Source organism: Rattus norvegicus, chromosome 11 (assembly GCF_036323735.1).
Source record: "Rattus norvegicus strain BN/NHsdMcwi chromosome 11, GRCr8, whole genome shotgun sequence".
Taxonomy (NCBI): Eukaryota; Metazoa; Chordata; class Mammalia; order Rodentia; family Muridae; genus Rattus; species Rattus norvegicus.
In genome coordinates this window covers 49,169,605-49,187,753 of record NC_086029.1, presented here as the reverse complement: position 1 = coordinate 49,187,753, position 18,149 = coordinate 49,169,605, and the positions used below count along the sequence as shown (strand labels likewise).

General features: G+C 43.4%; 1 protein-coding gene across 6 annotated transcripts in view; it reads right to left on the bottom strand.

The window, feature by feature from the left end:
• The window catches only part of Igsf5 (immunoglobulin superfamily, member 5), a 42,883-nt gene that overhangs the window by 11,119 nt on the left and 13,615 nt on the right, over positions 1 to 18,149 (bottom strand). For 4 of the 6 annotated variants that reach the window (XM_006248156.5, XM_006248155.5, XM_063270559.1 and 1 more), the window contains 2 exons: positions 11,370 to 11,510; positions 5,403 to 5,427 (listed from right to left, as the gene is read on the bottom strand). In XM_006248156.5, coding sequence (XP_006248218.1) covers positions 5,403 to 5,427; positions 11,370 to 11,510 — 166 coding nt within the window. The remainder of the gene's footprint in view (positions 1 to 5,402; positions 5,428 to 11,369; positions 11,511 to 18,149) is intronic. The other 2 variants (XM_039088368.2, XM_063270560.1) reach the window with 1 other exon arrangement.

The following is an 18,149-nucleotide window of genomic DNA, read 5'->3' as shown; positions in this document are numbered from 1 at the left end:
TTGCTTTACTGTGCCTTGAAATCCTGAGATCCTGAGAACAGAAGTGAAGGTTGTGGTGACAATTGATCCTGTTCTGCTGACAGTCCAGGCTGCAATCACCTGGTAACCATCATCAGGAGAAATATCAGAATATGCACCAAGATCTTCCCTAACCTCAGTAAGGCCCCAAAGGGCGTTTTCCAGACTGTTGCTGGATGATGCCTCAGAATGTAGCTGCCTCTCTAGAACCTGTTTTTGTTTTTGTTTTTGTTTGTTTTTTTAGCCAGGACCAGAGGGCAAATGGAGAGAACCTGTCATTTGGTACCCATTATCCATCTGTATGAACTACATAGCTATAAAGATTTTCAAGTTTCAGAATCTCAAAACTTTATATTATCTAATAAATACCTACTGCAGGATATGGCTGCAGACATGTTCAGCTAAACTGTGTGTCTAAAAACCCTGGATAACTAAGTGATTCTGGAAGTACCACAGACATTCACAGAAGCTGCCATGTATTCCCGTGAACACACTGGCTGCCATGTATTCCTGTGAACACACTGGCTGCCATGTATTCCTGTGAACACACTGGCTACCATGTATTCCTGTGAACACACTGGCTACCATGTATTCCTGTGAACACACTGGCTACCATGTATTCCTGTGAACACACTGGCTACCATGTATTCCTGTGAACACACTGGCTACCATGTATTCCTGTGAACACACTGGCTGCCATGTATTCCTGTGAACACACTGGCTACCATGTATTCCTGTGAACACACTGGCTGCCATGTATTCCTGTGAACACACTGGCTACCATGTATTCCTGTGAACACACTGGCTGCCATGTATTCCTGTGAACACACTGGCTACCATGTATTCCTGTGAACACACTGGCTACCATGTATTCCCGTGAACACACTGGCTGCCATGTATTCCTGTGAACACACTGGCTGCCATGTATTCCTGTGAACACACTGGCTACCATGTATTCCTGTGAACACACTGGCTACCATGTATTCCTGTGAACACACTGGCTACCATGTATTCCTGTGAACACACTGGCTACCATGTATTCCTGTGAACACACTGGCTGCCATGTATTCCTGTGAACACACTGGCTACCATGTATTCCTGTGAACACACTGGCTGCCATGTATTCCCGTGAACACACTGGCTACCATGTATTCCTGTGAACACACTGGCTACCATGTATTCCTGTGAACACACTGGCTACCATGTATTCCTGTGAACACACTGGCTACCATGTATTCCTGTGAACACACTGGCTACCATGTATTCCTGTGAACACACTGGCTACCATGTATTCCTGTGAACACACTGGCTACCATGTATTCCTGTGAACACACTGGCTACCATGTATTCCTGTGAACACACTGGCTACCATGTATTCCTGTGAACACACTGGCTGCCATGTATTCCTGTGAACACACTGGCTACCATGTATTCCCGTGAACACACTGGCTGCCATGTATTCCTGTGAACACACTGGCTACCATGTATTCCTGTGAACACACTGGCTGCCATGTATTCCCGTGAACACACTGGCTACCATGTATTCCTGTGAACACACTGGCTGCCATGTATTCCTGTGAACACACTGGCTACCATGTATTCCTGTGAACACACTGGCTACCATGTATTCCTGTGAACACACTGGCTACCATGTATTCCTGTGAACACACTGGCTACCATGTATTCCTGTGAACACACTGGCTACCATGTATTCCTGTGAACACACTGGCTACCATGTATTCCTGTGAACACACTGGCTACCATGTATTCCTGTGAACACACTGGCTACCATGTATTCCTGTGAACACACTGGCTACCATGTATTCCTGTGAACACACTGGCTACCATGTATTCCTGTGAACACACTGGCTACCATGTATTCCTGTGAACACACTGGCTGCCATGTATTCCTGTGAACACACTGGCTGCCATGTATTCCTGTGAACACACTGGCTACCATGTATTCCTGTGAACACACTGGCTGCCATGTATTCCCGTGAACACACTGGCTACCATGTATTCCCGTGAACACACTGGCTACCATGTATTCCTGTGAACACACTGGCTACCATGTATTCCCGTGAACACACTGGCTACCATGTATTCCTGTGAACACACTGGCTGCCATGTATTCCCGTGAACACACTGGCTACCATGTATTCCTGTGAACACACTGGCTACCATGTATTCCCGTGAACACACTGGCTGCCATGTATTCCCGTGAACACACTGGCTACCATGTATTCCTGTGAACACACTGGCTACCATGTATTCCCGTGAACACACTGGCTACCATGTATTCCCGTGAACACACTGGCTACCATGTATTCCTGTGAACACACTGGCTACCATGTATTCCCGTGAACACACTGGCTGCCATGTATTCCCGTGAACACACTGGCTACCATGTATTCCTGTGAACACACTGGCTACCATGTATTCCCGTGAACACACTGACTACCATGTATTCCCGTGAACACACTGGCTACCATGTATTCCCGTGAACACACTGGCTACCATGTATTCCTGTGAACACACTGGCTGCCATGTATTCCCGTGAACACACTGGCTACCATGTATTCCCGTGAACACACTGGCTACCATGTATTCCTGTGAACACACTGGCTACCATGTATTCCCGTGAACACCCTGGCTGCCATGTATTCCTGTGAACACACTGGCTGCCATGTATTCCCGTGAACACACTGGCTGCCATGTATTCCTGTGAACACACTGGCTACCATGTATTCCCGTGAACACACTGGCTGCCATGTATTCCTGTGAACACACTGGCTGCCATGTATTCCCGTGAACACACTGGCTACCATGTATTCCTGTGAACACACTGGCTGCCATGTATTCCTGTGAACACACTGGCTACCATGTATTCCCGTGAACACACTGGCTACCATGTATTCCCGTGAACACACTGGCTACCATGTATTCCTGTGAACACACTGGCTACCATGTATTCCTGTGAACACACTGGCTACCATGTATTCCTGTGAACACACTGGCTACCATGTATTCCTGTGAACACACTGGCTACCATGTATTCCTGTGAACACACTGGCTGCCATGTATTCCTGTGAACACCCTGGCTGCCATGTATTCCTGTGAACACACTGGCTGCCATGTATTCCCGTGAACACACTGGCTGCCATGTATTCCTGTGAACACACTGGCTACCATGTATTCCTGTGAACACACTGGCTACCATGTATTCCTGTGAACACACTGGCTGCCATGTATTCCTGTGAACACACTGGCTACCATGTATTCCTGTGAACACACTGGCTGCCATGTATTCCTGTGAACACACTGGCTACCATGTATTCCCGTGAACACACTGGCTGCCATGTATTCCTGTGAACACACTGGCTACCATGTATTCCCGTGAACACACTGGCTACCATGTATTCCTGTGAACACACTGGCTGCCATGTATTCCTGTGAACACACTGGCTACCATGTATTCCTGTGAACACACTGGCTACCATGTATTCCCGTGAACACACTGGCTACCATGTATTCCTGTGAACACACTGGCTGCCATGTATTCCTGTGAACACCCTGGCTACCATGTATTCCTGTGAACACACTGGCTGCCATGTATTCCCGTGAACACACTGGCTACCATGTATTCCTGTGAACACACTGGCTACCATGTATTCCTGTGAACACACTGGCTACCATGTATTCCTGTGAACACACTGGCTACCATGTATTCCTGTGAACACACTGGCTACCATGTATTCCTGTGAACACACTGGCTACCATGTATTCCTGTGAACACACTGGCTACCATGTATTCCTGTGAACACACTGGCTACCATGTATTCCTGTGAACACACTGGCTGCCATGTATTCCTGTGAACACACTGGCTGCCATGTATTCCCGTGAACACACTGGCTGCCATGTATTCCCGTGAACACACTGGCTGCCATGTATTCCTGTGAACACACTGGCTACCATGTATTCCTGTGAACACCCTGGCTGCCATGTATTCCCGTGAACACACTGGCTACCATGTATTCCTGTGAACACACTGGCTACCATGTATTCCTGTGAACACACTGGCTGCCATGTATTCCTGTGAACACACTGGCTACCATGTATTCCTGTGAACACACTGGCTACCATGTATTCCCGTGAACACCCTGGCTACCATGTATTCCTGTGAACACACTGGCTACCATGTATTCCTGTGAACACACTGGCTACCATGTATTCCCGTGAACACCCTGGCTACCATGTATTCCCGTGAACACCCTGGCTACCATGTATTCCCGTGAACACCCTGGCTACCATGTATTCCTGTGAACACACTGGCTACCATGTATTCCTGTGAACACACTGGCTACCATGTATTCCTGTGAACACACTGGCTACCATGTATTCCCGTGAACACACTGGCTGCCATGTATTCCTGTGAACACACTGGCTACCATGTATTCCTGTGAACACACTGGCTGCCATGTATTCCTGTGAACACACTGGCTACCATGTATTCCTGTGAACACACTGGCTACCATGTATTCCTGTGAACACACTGGCTACCATGTATTCCTGTGAACACACTGGCTGCCATGTATTCCTGTGAACACACTGGCTGCCATGTATTCCTGTGAACACACTGGCTACCATGTATTCCTGTGAACACACTGGCTACCATGTATTCCTGTGAACACACTGGCTGCCATGTATTCCTGTGAACACACTGGCTACCATGTATTCTTGTGAACACACTGGCTGCCATGTATTCCTGTGAACACACTGGCTACCATGTATTCCTGTGAACACACTGGCTGCCATGTATTCCTGTGAACACACTGGCTGCCATGTATTCCTGTGAACACATGAGCTATTGTGTATTCCTGTGAACACATGAGCTATTGTGTATTTCTGTGAGTCTGGACTTAGTTAACCTCAAAATTGTTTGCAGTCACTATGAATGGTTATGGGAATGGGAGGAATTTTTCACTACTTCTCTGCACTGGGACAAACGACTGGCAGAGCCTAATTTGTCAACTGGAGCAATACCACATGCCTTATAGGCATCTGTGTGGGTTACCTTGCTGTCCTACAACACACCTCAAGTCCAGATACAACCTCTGCAGGTTCCTGACTTAAAGCAGGGCAGGCAGGACAACAGTCAACAGTCACAGTGCACAGTGTCCTCTTGTGGGGAGAGTTGCAAATGTCAGGTGATTAGGGGACAGTTCACCCACCTGTATTGGTCTCTGATATTCTACAAGTAGGGTTGCTTTATGAATTTATGATTAGCATGTTTTTCAGAGTATCCAATTTCAGTACTTTTTGAGTGACAAACCCTCACACCCTGTAGTCCCCTGCTTCCAACTTACCGTTTTACCTTTCTTACCTTATTTCATTTTGATAAGTAGATTCTGAAAAAAAAAAAACAGAGGGAGAGAAGTCCCATAAGCAAAAGGAGGATAGGGGTTCTAGAAATAAATTCTCACTGATATTTTAATTGACTTTCTGACTCTGAAAAACCTCACCTAGACCCAGTCTGTACTCAAAGTGGCCCTATATGGAATTACTAAATGATTAAGCCTATTAAGGAAAATAGGTTCAGTATCAGAAAAATAAATACTGTAGGTTCTTGAAAGATAGTAGATACCCCCTGTGTAACTAGTGAATACTAATTGAGTTTGATATCAATCCAAGGTTATGCAACTCTATCACCAGGAAAGGCTTTAAGTAACTGAGACAGCAACTAGTTTGGAGACCAGCATAAGGGTTCAGATCTGAGTTTATTGCACAGCACATAAACTTATATACAGTGTTTAAACCAATCCTAAGACCTTAAATCATTGGCCAATCATATCTCCCCACACCATCACTGGTTGTTCCCTGCATGACTGCCCAGCAGAACTGTATTCTCAAAGCTTACTCTCATCTGACTTAGACAGCAAAGTTACAGCAACTTAACAAAGATGGAACCTTATGTGCCTACATCTGAGTTCCTTAATGCTAAGATCCATTTTTCAATCAAGTTCATGTGTACGAATAGTGTCAACTCAGACATTGCCACACATTGTGGAAATGTGAAAGTCAACTTTGTGAAGGAAAAAGTGGAAGGGAGAGCCAGGCGCCACAGGCTCCTGTAACTCCTCGAAGAGTCCTGATCTGCCACGAATGGCATTAGATCTAAAATGGCTCTGGGAACACAAGTGAGGCAGCAAAAGGAACCAAAGCCAGGGTAGTGGCTGCTTCCCCATCTTCACGGAAGTCCTAAAAAGTAAGGATGTCCCTCCACCCCTTCTAAGTAACTTCATCAGGACAGGCTTCAACTGGGCACAGTGACAGTGTGGCCAGATATGATTTGCCAATGATCTAGGGTCTTGGGATTGGTTCAAACACTATGTAAGCTTATGTGATATGCAATAAATGCAGATCTGCACCCTGATGCTGGTCTCCAGAGTTTGGTTCCCAGGATTTGTCATGTAACTCTGTTGTCTCTCAGTCCCTATTCTTGGTCTTGTACACACACACATACACACACACACACACACACACACACACACACACTCACCACAATACCACTATTCCTTCCCTAGTCAATGGTCCCAATCAATGGACTTTTGAACTAGAGGGAATCTAGAATCTAAAACTTTAAGCCTTACACCAAGCCACACACCAAGTCTGTATTCAGAGCCCATGCTTCTTTACAACCCCACTCTCATAGCCAGGCCTTCTATATGTCACACTCCGCTGAGGAATAGACAATATCTATTTCCTTATTATATTTCTAGGTAATAATCTCACCTATTTTCACTCTAATAACATCATCTGATTCAGGTCTCAAACTAAACTCAGAAACTCTTTTATCTACATTGCAAGTCTCTGGTCTCCCTCCATCAAAACCTTCCAATAGTGGGACAAGCCACATGGTCCCATTCAGGTGCAACAGGTGTGGGATTTGGGTCTTTCTCTGCATGCTGCCACCCTAGGGCCTCTGCGTAAGATGAGCAGGACCCTCAGGCATCCTCAGTCAGTTTTCAGTTAACCAGCAGAAGATCAGAAAACACATATCATTAATTGAAATTATCATACTGGAAAAAACTTAGAAGGTCATTGAATTTTTCAATTATGTTAATATGCAGAATAATTTCTCTGCATTCACATCTGACATAGTGGCATAGAGCAAGCATTGTAAGTGGCTTGTGTCCAGTCTCTGTTCAAAGCTCCAACTTAAACTTGTTACAAACAAGAAAGGGAAAGAAATAGCTCATACTGGCATGGGCCTGAAGTTTCATTATCAGGAGCTGACATAGGACAAGCTAAAAACTAGCAAGTGATCTTCCTGAGATGGTTCACCTTGGATTAATAATTCATGATGGATTTGCTCTGATAGGCAAGGCCCAGAAGAAATTCATTTTAGGAAAGATTCCTGCTAACATGTTTTCCTGTTATTAGTAAACATATATGACAATCACTAGGTATTATCCCACCCTTTTGAGCAGATCTCTGCAGGTCTGGGAAGATGTACTGTCTTGGAGTGATGCTATATAGACAAATAAATGATTTCTCAGTTCTTAATGCTGATCCTATAAGAATTTCTAAAATTATATCAGTATTTATTAAGCTCTTTTTACTGGGACTGCTATTTGGTCCTTTCTGATAGTCAAAAGTACAATGAGAACTCTACCAGTCTTTAGTATCACAAATTATTTGTTTCTGAGATAACAAGCAGGCACATTCTAAAAGGTTGTAAAAGCATTAACCAAAGATCATAAAAAAGAAACTAACAATTTATTATAGGTGCTAGGACAGAAGATAAAATATTGATTGGGTTTATCTATACAAAGCCTCACTAATAACTCAGTTATGGTTTTTAATTCTCCATGAACCTGTGGAGTTATGACAGGTGATCAACGTTTAGCCAGATAATTACTCCTAATGGATGTAAATGCATGTAAAGAGTCTCTGTTGCAAACTTCTTATTCAATTTATGATTTGAATTTATGTGTAAACTTGTGATGAACTTTTTACCATGTGACCATGTATTTTGAAAGATGTTTTTAAGTGCTGGGACAAAGAGAAGAAGGTACACACTCATTCTCCATGCCACCACTTTTCTTAGAATTATTCTCCTTATTCCCCTCTTCTTATCACTCCTTATCCTGTTTTTTCTTAGAGTCTCCTTATCCCCCTTTTTCTTACAAACTCTTCCCACCTTTGTCTTAGAGAGCTTTCATAGAAAACTTTTTATAACTTAGAAATAAATGCTAAAATCACTTTCCAAGTGTCCCTTTTTCTTCCTGGGACCTCAACTAGCAGGCTGAAAGTTAGAGCTGTGCAGTTCCTGCAGAGATAGAACAAAGGCTACTTTACTTAATCTCCTGCTGTTTTAGGATGAGGTGCTACACAGTTTCCCATGGGGACTCAGAAGACAGGCCAGCTACTGAGGCAAAGTGACTTAAAATTAAGACAAGAAAACTTATTAATATTATGCTGCAATTCTAAATTTCTCATAAGACTAAATCTTACCCCCGCCAGTGCTCTTCCCACCTTCTGCTTCCTCAAGAAGAACTAAAGAAGAAAGAAGAGCTACTAGGACTGGCCCCTGACATTACATAAAGGACAAAGCCTAAGATGTAACATAAAACTATTTTTAAGGCAGCATCTTACTATGTAACATTAGCCTATAACTCACTCCATAGACTGGACTATCCTCCAAGTTGTGACAATTTTGTCAGCCTCAGCTTCCTAAGTATTAAAATTACACACATGAGCCACTGCACCTGACTCAGAACTCTTACGATACATTCTTAATATTCATACCTAATATATATTGGATGGCATTTATAGAAAATCAAACTAAAAGAAAAGAAAAAAGTAAAACCACCCAGGCCATATGGAAGAACATCCACTGACCCCCAACCTTTCTTACAGAGCAAACATAGGTCAGAAAGAAGCCTAAGAGAAAGAGACAACCCAACCCAAAACATCAGAACTTCTCCACCAGTTAGATGAATGCCATATCCAAAGATCACCCACTGAAGGCAATGCCCAGTCCACAGTATCTTCTCAATGAAATGGGAGATATTTCAACCCATTCTACTTTAAAATCCAGCACAGGTCTGTGAAGAAATAAGTCTGTGGTGCATGGCCAACTCTTGGTCAAACCAAATTCTCATCTTGAGGCTCTCATTGCTCCCCAACTTCCACTTCTTAAAGAATAAAATTATCCTTCAAATCACAAGCCCAATCCATGGAGGAGCTGCAGCAGACCCAGTCCCTAGGCCAGGTCATGTGATTTACCCAGCATGTCTCGCTGAGAGAAAGATCGATGAAAAAGAGTCACACCTGGTGCACACACGAAGTGCTCACAAACTTAACAACTCAAGACAAGTGACAGGCACCCAAACATAGAATCTCTGCTCTTACAAAAAAAATAATAATTTAACTGTAGAAAGTGTTCAAATCAGAGAAAAAGACAAAGATTCAGTACTTAGAAAGTTCTGAGCTGTCACATGTCAAATCATGCTTACGCACTCAAGTTTCAAATTGTCAAACTCTATGACAGGCTGTCATTCCAGACACGACCTCCAAACCAGCATCGGCTTCCACATTGCTGGGCGTGTCTCCGCACACTCATTCACAAGACATGTTAATTCAGCATGTGCCTTGTTTTCCTTTTACTTCTGCAGACACTCTCACCCACACTGGGACATTCGGAACACCTCAGGATAGAAAACCACCCCGAGGCATCTACTGACCAACGTTATTATAGAAAAGCCATTGCGTGTTAAATGACACATCACCACAGCTACCTGTCCTTAAAAATAAGTAACTGAGGCCATAGAAGTCTCAGTCATCACTTTCTCAAGTATGGGAACAGCCTGGTCTCTGGGTGGAGTTACACGGGGTCCTAGAGCAGTGGTTCTCAACTCTCAGGTCCTCATGCTGTCATGACCTCAACCATAAACTTACTTTTGTTGCTATTTCATGACTGTAATCTGCTGCTGTATGAATCGTAATATAAATATTGGATATACAGGATATCTGATGTGTGACCCTCCCCCAAAGGGGTCAAAACTCAAAGGTTGAGAACCATTGCCCTAGAAGAACAGCCTTCTTTTCCCTGCACCTTGTGGTTCCTTTCCAAGACTGAAGGCTTCCCCACTTGGTTTCAGTTCTGTTTTGTGACATTACCATTACCTCTGCCCCAGCTCCTTAAGGCAGAATGGGAGCTAAAAAGAATATAAATCTGTAGGTACTGTATGATAAGCTGATATGAGCAGGTGCTGGGGAATTACAAGATAGAGCCAATCCACATACCTATCATTCCATACACCAGTCACCTTTTATATAGAACACATTTAGGATCTATGTTCAGGCCTTGATATATTATGACTAATATGGTTCTCCAGAACATACTTGCTCTAACCAAAGCCTTGTGCCCTTTAACCAGCATGTCCCAGTTCCTTGCCCCCACCTCTAGAAACTGCCACTCCACTTTGTTTCTGTGCATTTGATTGTTGAGTGTATCACAGACAAGCAATATCACTCCACAGTCCTCTTTCTGTAACAGAGTCATTTCTCTTAGCATATTCTATATCATTGAGTTGTCCAAAATAACAGGATTTACACATTTTAAAGGCTAAATGATAGCCCCTTGTATGAATAAATATAAGTAAGCATGTATGTTTGTGTGTATATACATGTTTGTATGTTCAGTGTGCATGTGTATGTATGTGTATATGCATGTATGTATTCATGTATTTATGTATACATGTGTATACGTATGCTTGTGTATTCATGTATATATATGCATGTGTATGATTATATGTATAGATATGTGTGTATGAATGAATGTTTGCATGTGTTTGCATACATGTATATGTGTGCATTCAAATCTGTATATGCACATGTATATATGTATGTGTATGTATGAGGCACTGCCTTTACATGGTCATCAATTAATGGATGCTAAGCCTGTTTCCATATCTTAGCTATCATGAACAGTTCTGCAGTGAACATGGAATGGCATATGTGTCTCTGACACACTCATTTCATTTTCTATGGATATCCACCCAGCAGTGCAAGAGCTAGATCATATGTATTTGCATTTTTAGTCTTGAAAGAACCTCTATACTGTTTTCCACAGGGGACATACCTATTCACATTCCAGCCAACAATGTGTAAGTTTCCCTTGCCAGCTCTTGTCCTTTGCCTATGTGATGATAGCCATCTTCCAGGGCACTGTCACATCTCACTATGGTGAAACTCATCTTTTGAGAAGTTGATAAACTCACTCACTTCGATTGCTTGTATCACAGATTCAAAACCCCATAGGAACATATATGAAAAATAATACCTTCCTTTTCTCTCCTGGAGACACAACAGCAACAGAATATTATAATCAGAGCAATGATCAGGATCAAGAGTAAGGAAAAGGCCACTGCCAGGAGGATGATGGCCCAGGTTGGCAGCGCTTGGCCTTCCCCGCCAATACTGTCTACAAGAGCAAGAGAAAGAAAATGTTTAGTGATGCCTGTACCTTGTAGGTTCAGATTCTAGTGGATCCCAATTGCCTTATGTCTTCAGTATAACTCTCAACCTGCTGCAGCAGGGCATGGTCTGCTGACCTCTCTCCTGTGGGTTCAATGACTCAGTCCTCAGCAACATCTCCCATCCCAGTATTTATTGGTATATGTGATTGCTTTGTAACCCGGATCCAGTTATAAGCTGGTTGACACCTCTCACATTCTTAAGAGCTGAATACAGGTGGACCAGCAAGGCAACTCCCAAGGGTTAGAATTCTGAATAGCATGCTTGGATAGCCTTTGGTTAGCCCAAACCATGAACTAGAGAATGGTGTGTCCTGGCATCCATGTTCCCATGATTTGTGACTCCATAGCTCAGAGGTAATTGGGGCACCCTAGGGAGGCCACAAGACCCTGGGTACACAGTTTTCCCAAGGCCCCACCAGAGCCCATCACTAAATGCATTTCTCCTACAGCCATGTGAGCTTCCCTCACTTCTTCTGGAGCCAAAGTTATTAGGATCTACTTTGCCCTCTTAGTCAATAGGTCTGGAGTTGGGAGACAAAGGTGAGGTGAGGCAGAGCAAGCAGTGAATGAGAGAAAAATAGGGAAGGAAATTAGAAGGAAGAAAAATGATTTTGTTTCTTTTTTGTTGCTGTTGTTGCTTTGTTTATGGTTTTGAAGGGTTTTTTTGTTTTTGTCTTTTTGGTTTTTTTGGGTTTTTGTGGTGGTGGTGGTGGTTGTAGTGGTGGTTGCAGGTGGTTGTAGAACTGACCTGCTGGCTTTGAATGGTCATGTAAACCCAAATTTTCACTAAAATTGTGTATAATTAAATATACAGTTCCTTAGTTGTGCTGTCTACATTTCAATGGTCAAATCAACCCAGATGGAGAATTTCTACCATCCTTGAAAGTCCTGCTGGGCAGCATATCCACTGGTTTGTGGGAACTATGTGGATGATTCCCAAGGGAGTCTTGAATAGCATTTTACTCCTCCACACTCAAACAGGAACCATGTAGAATCCAAACCACAGACAACCACATTGATCCATAGAACTGTGCATTGTATTCAACAAGGTCTGTCAGCCTACCTCACGAGTAGCTCAGTGAAAATGGAGTAGTGGCTGACTAGTCACTAGAAACTTTAAAATATCAGGTCTCCTCTGAAGGAACATGGGGTTTGCTCTGAAACCAATGGCAGGAGAGGCAAATGATAAAAATATCTTTTGGGTGCTCTCCCCACTACAGAACTTTGCTTAAAGATTGATCCAGCAGCTATGGCTTGCTATTCCTACGCAAATGTTAAATGGTCAAAATATGAGTAGAATGTTTAGAGACATTGGCTTCAGCTCAGTATTGAGTCAAGAGAAGTAAAAGCTCACCTGCACAAAGAGTCACATGCAAGCAAGAACTCAACTTCATAAAGAGCCTCAGGCAAGTAGAGTCTAACTGCATAAGGAGCCATAGGCAATTAAGAGTTCAGGTACATGGCAAGCCATGAGAAAGCAAGAATCAACTGCATGGAGAGCCACAGGCAAGCAAGAACTCAGCTACATAAGGAGCCACAGGCAAGCCTAGAGAGGCAGCTTAGCAGCTAACAATGGTTGCTGCTCTTATAAAGGATCTGAGTTCTGTCCCACATCAGCAGTTCACCAATGCATATAACTCTAGCTTCACTGGTATCTGAGGCCCTCTTCTGGCCTCTGTGAGCATTACAATCATGTGAGCATACACAACACATACACATACAAATACACACACACACACACACACACACAAATCATTCTTTAAAGAGTGTGTAGGCTTGTCTGAAAATAATTCATGGAATTCTATGTTTTGAAAAATCACATCATATTTTAAAAGATACTTTGTTTTGCTCTTCATGAATTGTTTATTTTTTCTAGAGTATTAGAAAATGCTGGACAATTTTGATGGTTTCTTTAATTTTTAACAGTTTATGTTTACTGTTATTTTATTCTGCTTCTTATTATGTATCTTCTACCATCTAAACTTATCCTAACTCCCTTAAGGTCAAGCGTATTGTATTCCTTATACCCCATATACCTGGAATGTACTAGTCATGGTGGATGGATGGATGGATGGAAGGATGGAAGGATGGAAGGATGGATGGATGGATGGATGGATGGATGGATGGATGGATGAATGGATAGATGGATGGATGGATGGATGATGAATGGGTGGATAGTGGATGATAGATGGATGATGGCTAGATAGATGGTGGATGGATAGATGATGAGTGGATGGATGATGAATGGATAATGAATGGATGAATGATGGGTAGATAGACAATGGACGATAGATGGATGAATGGATAGATGACTGAAACAGCTATTTGCCTCCTACGCTAGGCAGTCAATTACACTAAAACAGGCTTAGGTCTCTTCTTTCTCCCAATATTTACTTATCTAGAGAAGAAATGCAGGATTCAGGAAGCCCAAACTAGTTTTCTAATGGCATCTGTTTCTAAGTCTCCCAACGTCTTCCTGAGATAAGATGGGAGAGAGTGAGTCCTGCCCAACCTGAAGAACTACAGGTAACTAAGGGCTGAGAGCAGGAGAAACAATCTTCTCCATGGAAGAACACATAGATTGAATATTAAAACCAGATAGTCAGCCCTGAGAACATAAGGTAACATACAAGAACACACAAGTAAGATTATTTTTTTTTTTGGTTCTTTTTTTCGGAGCTGGGGACCGAACCCAGGGCCTTGCGCTTCCTAGGTAAGCGCTCTACCACTGAGCTAAATCCCCAGCCCCAAGTAAGATTATTCAAACTGGGCAGGTTGTATTTATATATTTAGGAATACATATATACACACATATGTATGCAATGACAAGTAAAGGAAAAGGAACCATGACTTTGAAAGAGAGCAAGAGGGAATACATGGGGAGGGGGAGGATTAGGTAGAGGAAATGACAAAATTATAACCTCAGAAAAATGAAAAACCTGGTGATGATAGAGAGGACGGGACTATACTTTTTCATATCACACTGCCCCAGCCCCAAAACTAGGGAACTGTCACAAGTCAGTCCTCACAGACAGAGAGCACAATACTGAGCATCCCTAGTAATACCTACAGAACAGTCAGATCCAAAGCCTACTCCAGTGAGGTAGTCTGCAAAGGCACCCAGATGTTTCAAATGCAAGTGACTGGTGATCTACAATTCGGGAATATTATTCTATTATTCAGGCCACTGTGCCCCCTTATGGAATATGTCCAAGCTTCCCTTCCCAGGAACACAACTATGAGGTTATGAAGGCTATGTTCCTGACTCACAATTCAATGGAAAAGCAGACCTCTGTGTGAAAGTCTCTCAACTGCCAGTGTGTTGGGCTTTCCGCAAAAAGAACTAGCCACTCTTGTGGCCCCTGTTTACTTTCTAGGTTGTTTTTAGCCTCTGGCTCACTTGCTAGTCACAAGTCTTGATCTACCAGGTTATTCAGACTCAAGGAATGTGTGTGAACGTTTCTGAGATCGGACCCATGGGTTCACAATCACCCTGGCCACCCTACATCAAGTTAGATTCACTTTCTCTCTCCCTCAAACACAAGTTTGCAAATGTCACAAGTTTTTATAAGGGAGTAAGCTGGGATTAGACATAAGGCCTGGTGGGCTGGAGCAATGGCTCAGCGGTTAAGAGCACTGACTGCTCTTCCAGAGGTCCTGAGTTCAAATCCCAGCAACCACATGGTGGCTCACAACCATCTGTAATGAGATCAGACGTAAGGCCTGGCTCCTGATGTAAGAGATAGTCTTGAATTCTCCCCACCTAGGACAACATATTTATTGACTACTCAAACATTCCCTGCCCATGGCCTTTCCTTCCCCTACCTAACATTCCAACCTCTGTCAAACCAGGCTGGATCCAACAACTCTCCTCCAGCTTAGGAGAGAGAGCCTGCATTCTCCTTGAGTGTGCATGTGTATAGGGGGAAAGGGCACCTTTTGGGGCTGATGACTAAGTCCAAAATGGAATGAGGGCTTCATGGGAGACATGTTACTCACGGTCCTGTTCCTTAATTCAGCCACCAAACCCAGCCTCCCTCAACAGCTCCACACAGAACCAGCATGGGTATCAGCAGCCATAGCTCCTGTTCACTTCCTCTTTGTGGTGAGCATTCTCCCCTGGAAGTCCTTCTTCAGAGCTTCATACTTAGAAGACACTTTAGCTCAAATGGCCTTTAATCCAGCCAATCATGTTTGGGGTCTTCAGCACAGGCTACTACTGGAACTTTACAGGTGTCTTATTTTAATAATGTTTTTTCATAGATAGATAGATAGATAGATAGATAGATAGATAGATAGATAGATAGATAGATAGTCATATGCATATAGGCATATATATCATGGATGACTTGTTTAGAAGAAAGTTATTTTTAGAACAAGTTCATTCACAGCTGATTGAAAAACAAATAAGTCATATCGTTAAGTCAGAAATTGATAATAGATAGAAAAACAGGTTCTTGGGATGTTTCTGATCCAGTCTGCTCATAAATGAGTCAGGAGGGGGAAAGAACCCCTGCCGTGGTTCAGCACAAGAAAGCAAAGACTGTCAACGGGCCCCCTGCTCTGCCGCAGGTCCTCTCTGTGGAACAATTCCCTTCAGGGAGGCACCACCCATGCCTCACCTGATATAAAAAATATTTTCAGGTGTGGTCCTGCTGTGTGCAGGGCAAAGGGTGCATGGCTCAGGTGAGTGACAGAACTCTGGTTTAGGCAGTCATGCTTCACCTGAGCAGCCCACAGTGACAGCTAACAGCGAAGGTTAGCGCCAGGTTTCAAGTTCAAGCCTTTTTCCCTAAGTTCTTCTCACTGCGCATGCTCTGCAGTGCCATGTGACTGACTTAGTACTGAGTGACTGTTCTTTTCCGATCTCTAAGCTCTTCCTACCGTGGTGCGTGTTCCTTCATGCCGCATGACTGACTTTATTGAGTGCTTTGAGGAACTGTCCTTTCCTGATCTCTGAGAATAATTTTCCCAAATGTTCTGAAAAGAGATAGCAGAGCTCTAAGAGTGTCTCAAAATCAGCCCCCACCATGTGCAAAGCCTGTGCCTACACAAACCAGAGAGGACATGGGTGTCAGAGCCACCAACATAAGCTCACCCTTCTGTTCTGCATGCTCTGGGGCACAGATCACATTGAGAGATTGTCTTAGTTTTTTCAATACACTCATTTCCCACCAAGATAAAAAGCTCCAGAGGCTGGCACTGAAGCTATCTCAGTTTCACGGATGACAGAGCTGGATCTCAGAGAGGTTAAGAGTTTCTCCCACATCACAGAGCTAGAGAGCGGATGTGTTACCCTGTCTATGGTCTGTAGAGACTGTGGAATCTGACCATCTAAAGTAAAAAGTGGGGCTTTAGATTTTAGGTTAACTGCTCTTGAACAGAAATAAAGTTATTTGGAAACTTAAAGTCAGAGGTACCACATTCCATGAAAAAACAGTTAAATGAAAAGCTTACGGAAAGGGCTAGGCCACAGCAGAGGTGTTCAGAATCCTTCCAGGACTGGCTTAATTCATTACCTTCCCATTTCACAGGCAGGAAAGCTGAGCCTGGGAAGTCAATGATATGCCCAGGGTCCTTTCATCAGGGAGGCCAAGTGGAAATGAAGGTCTGAATGAGATTGCTGCTCCTCAACCCAGGCAACATCAGAGATTACCAGCGGTCACTTCCTAACCTACACAGGAGGAGAACCAACACGAGGGGAAGCCCAGACTGGAACAAGGGTGCATGCTGTATAATGAAGACTTCTCTGTTGGGTATGACGGGGTGTTGTATAACTATTTCTTCCCAATGGAAAGCCCCTCTTAGAGGAAGAGAGGAGATCATAATACTCAGAAAGGTAGGGAAAGTAGGGAAGGTGAAGTAGCCTTGCCTTCTACTGTCCCCTTCAGAAAGAAAGGTAGGCAGAGAGATAATCTGTAAGATTCATGTCTAGAAGGGGCCATCCCACCAAGCTCTGGGTTACCCCATATTCTTGTTAAATGAGGGATCTTCAACAGGCAGTTCTGGTCTACTTGGTGTCAACAGACTTTTGGCACCAGAATTTCAATCTTCCCTCTTAAATCCTGGACCAGACTACATCATCTCTAAGTAGCTGATAGGAGAACTGGGTTGGTCAGGGGTAATGCAAATAAATCTAGGGTATCTGATTGAGTGAGATCCCAAAAGCTGATAGGAAAATGTCAGAAGGACAGTTGAGGGGACAGGAAATGCTGAACCAAGCTGAGCCTCAAAATAAGTATAATAGAAAGACTAAAATTGAATTATATGAGACAAACAGACAGACCCAGATTTGGACAGACACAAGCACAGGAAATTCATGTGAAAATGAAGGTTTGGGGGTTGGGGATTTAGCTCAGCGGTAGAGCACTTGCCTAGCAAGCGCAAGGCCCTGGGTTCGGTCCCCAGCTCCGAAAAAAAGAAAAAAAGAAAAAAAAAAAAAGAAAATGAAGGTTTGGGTCAGGGGCTACTACTTCTACAAGCCAAGAAATATCAAAAGAAGAAAGGGGGGCTGAAAAGACTTTCTCTACTCCAACCTGGATTCCCTTCCTCTTCTGTAAAATGAGAGGTTCACTGTGAGCCTC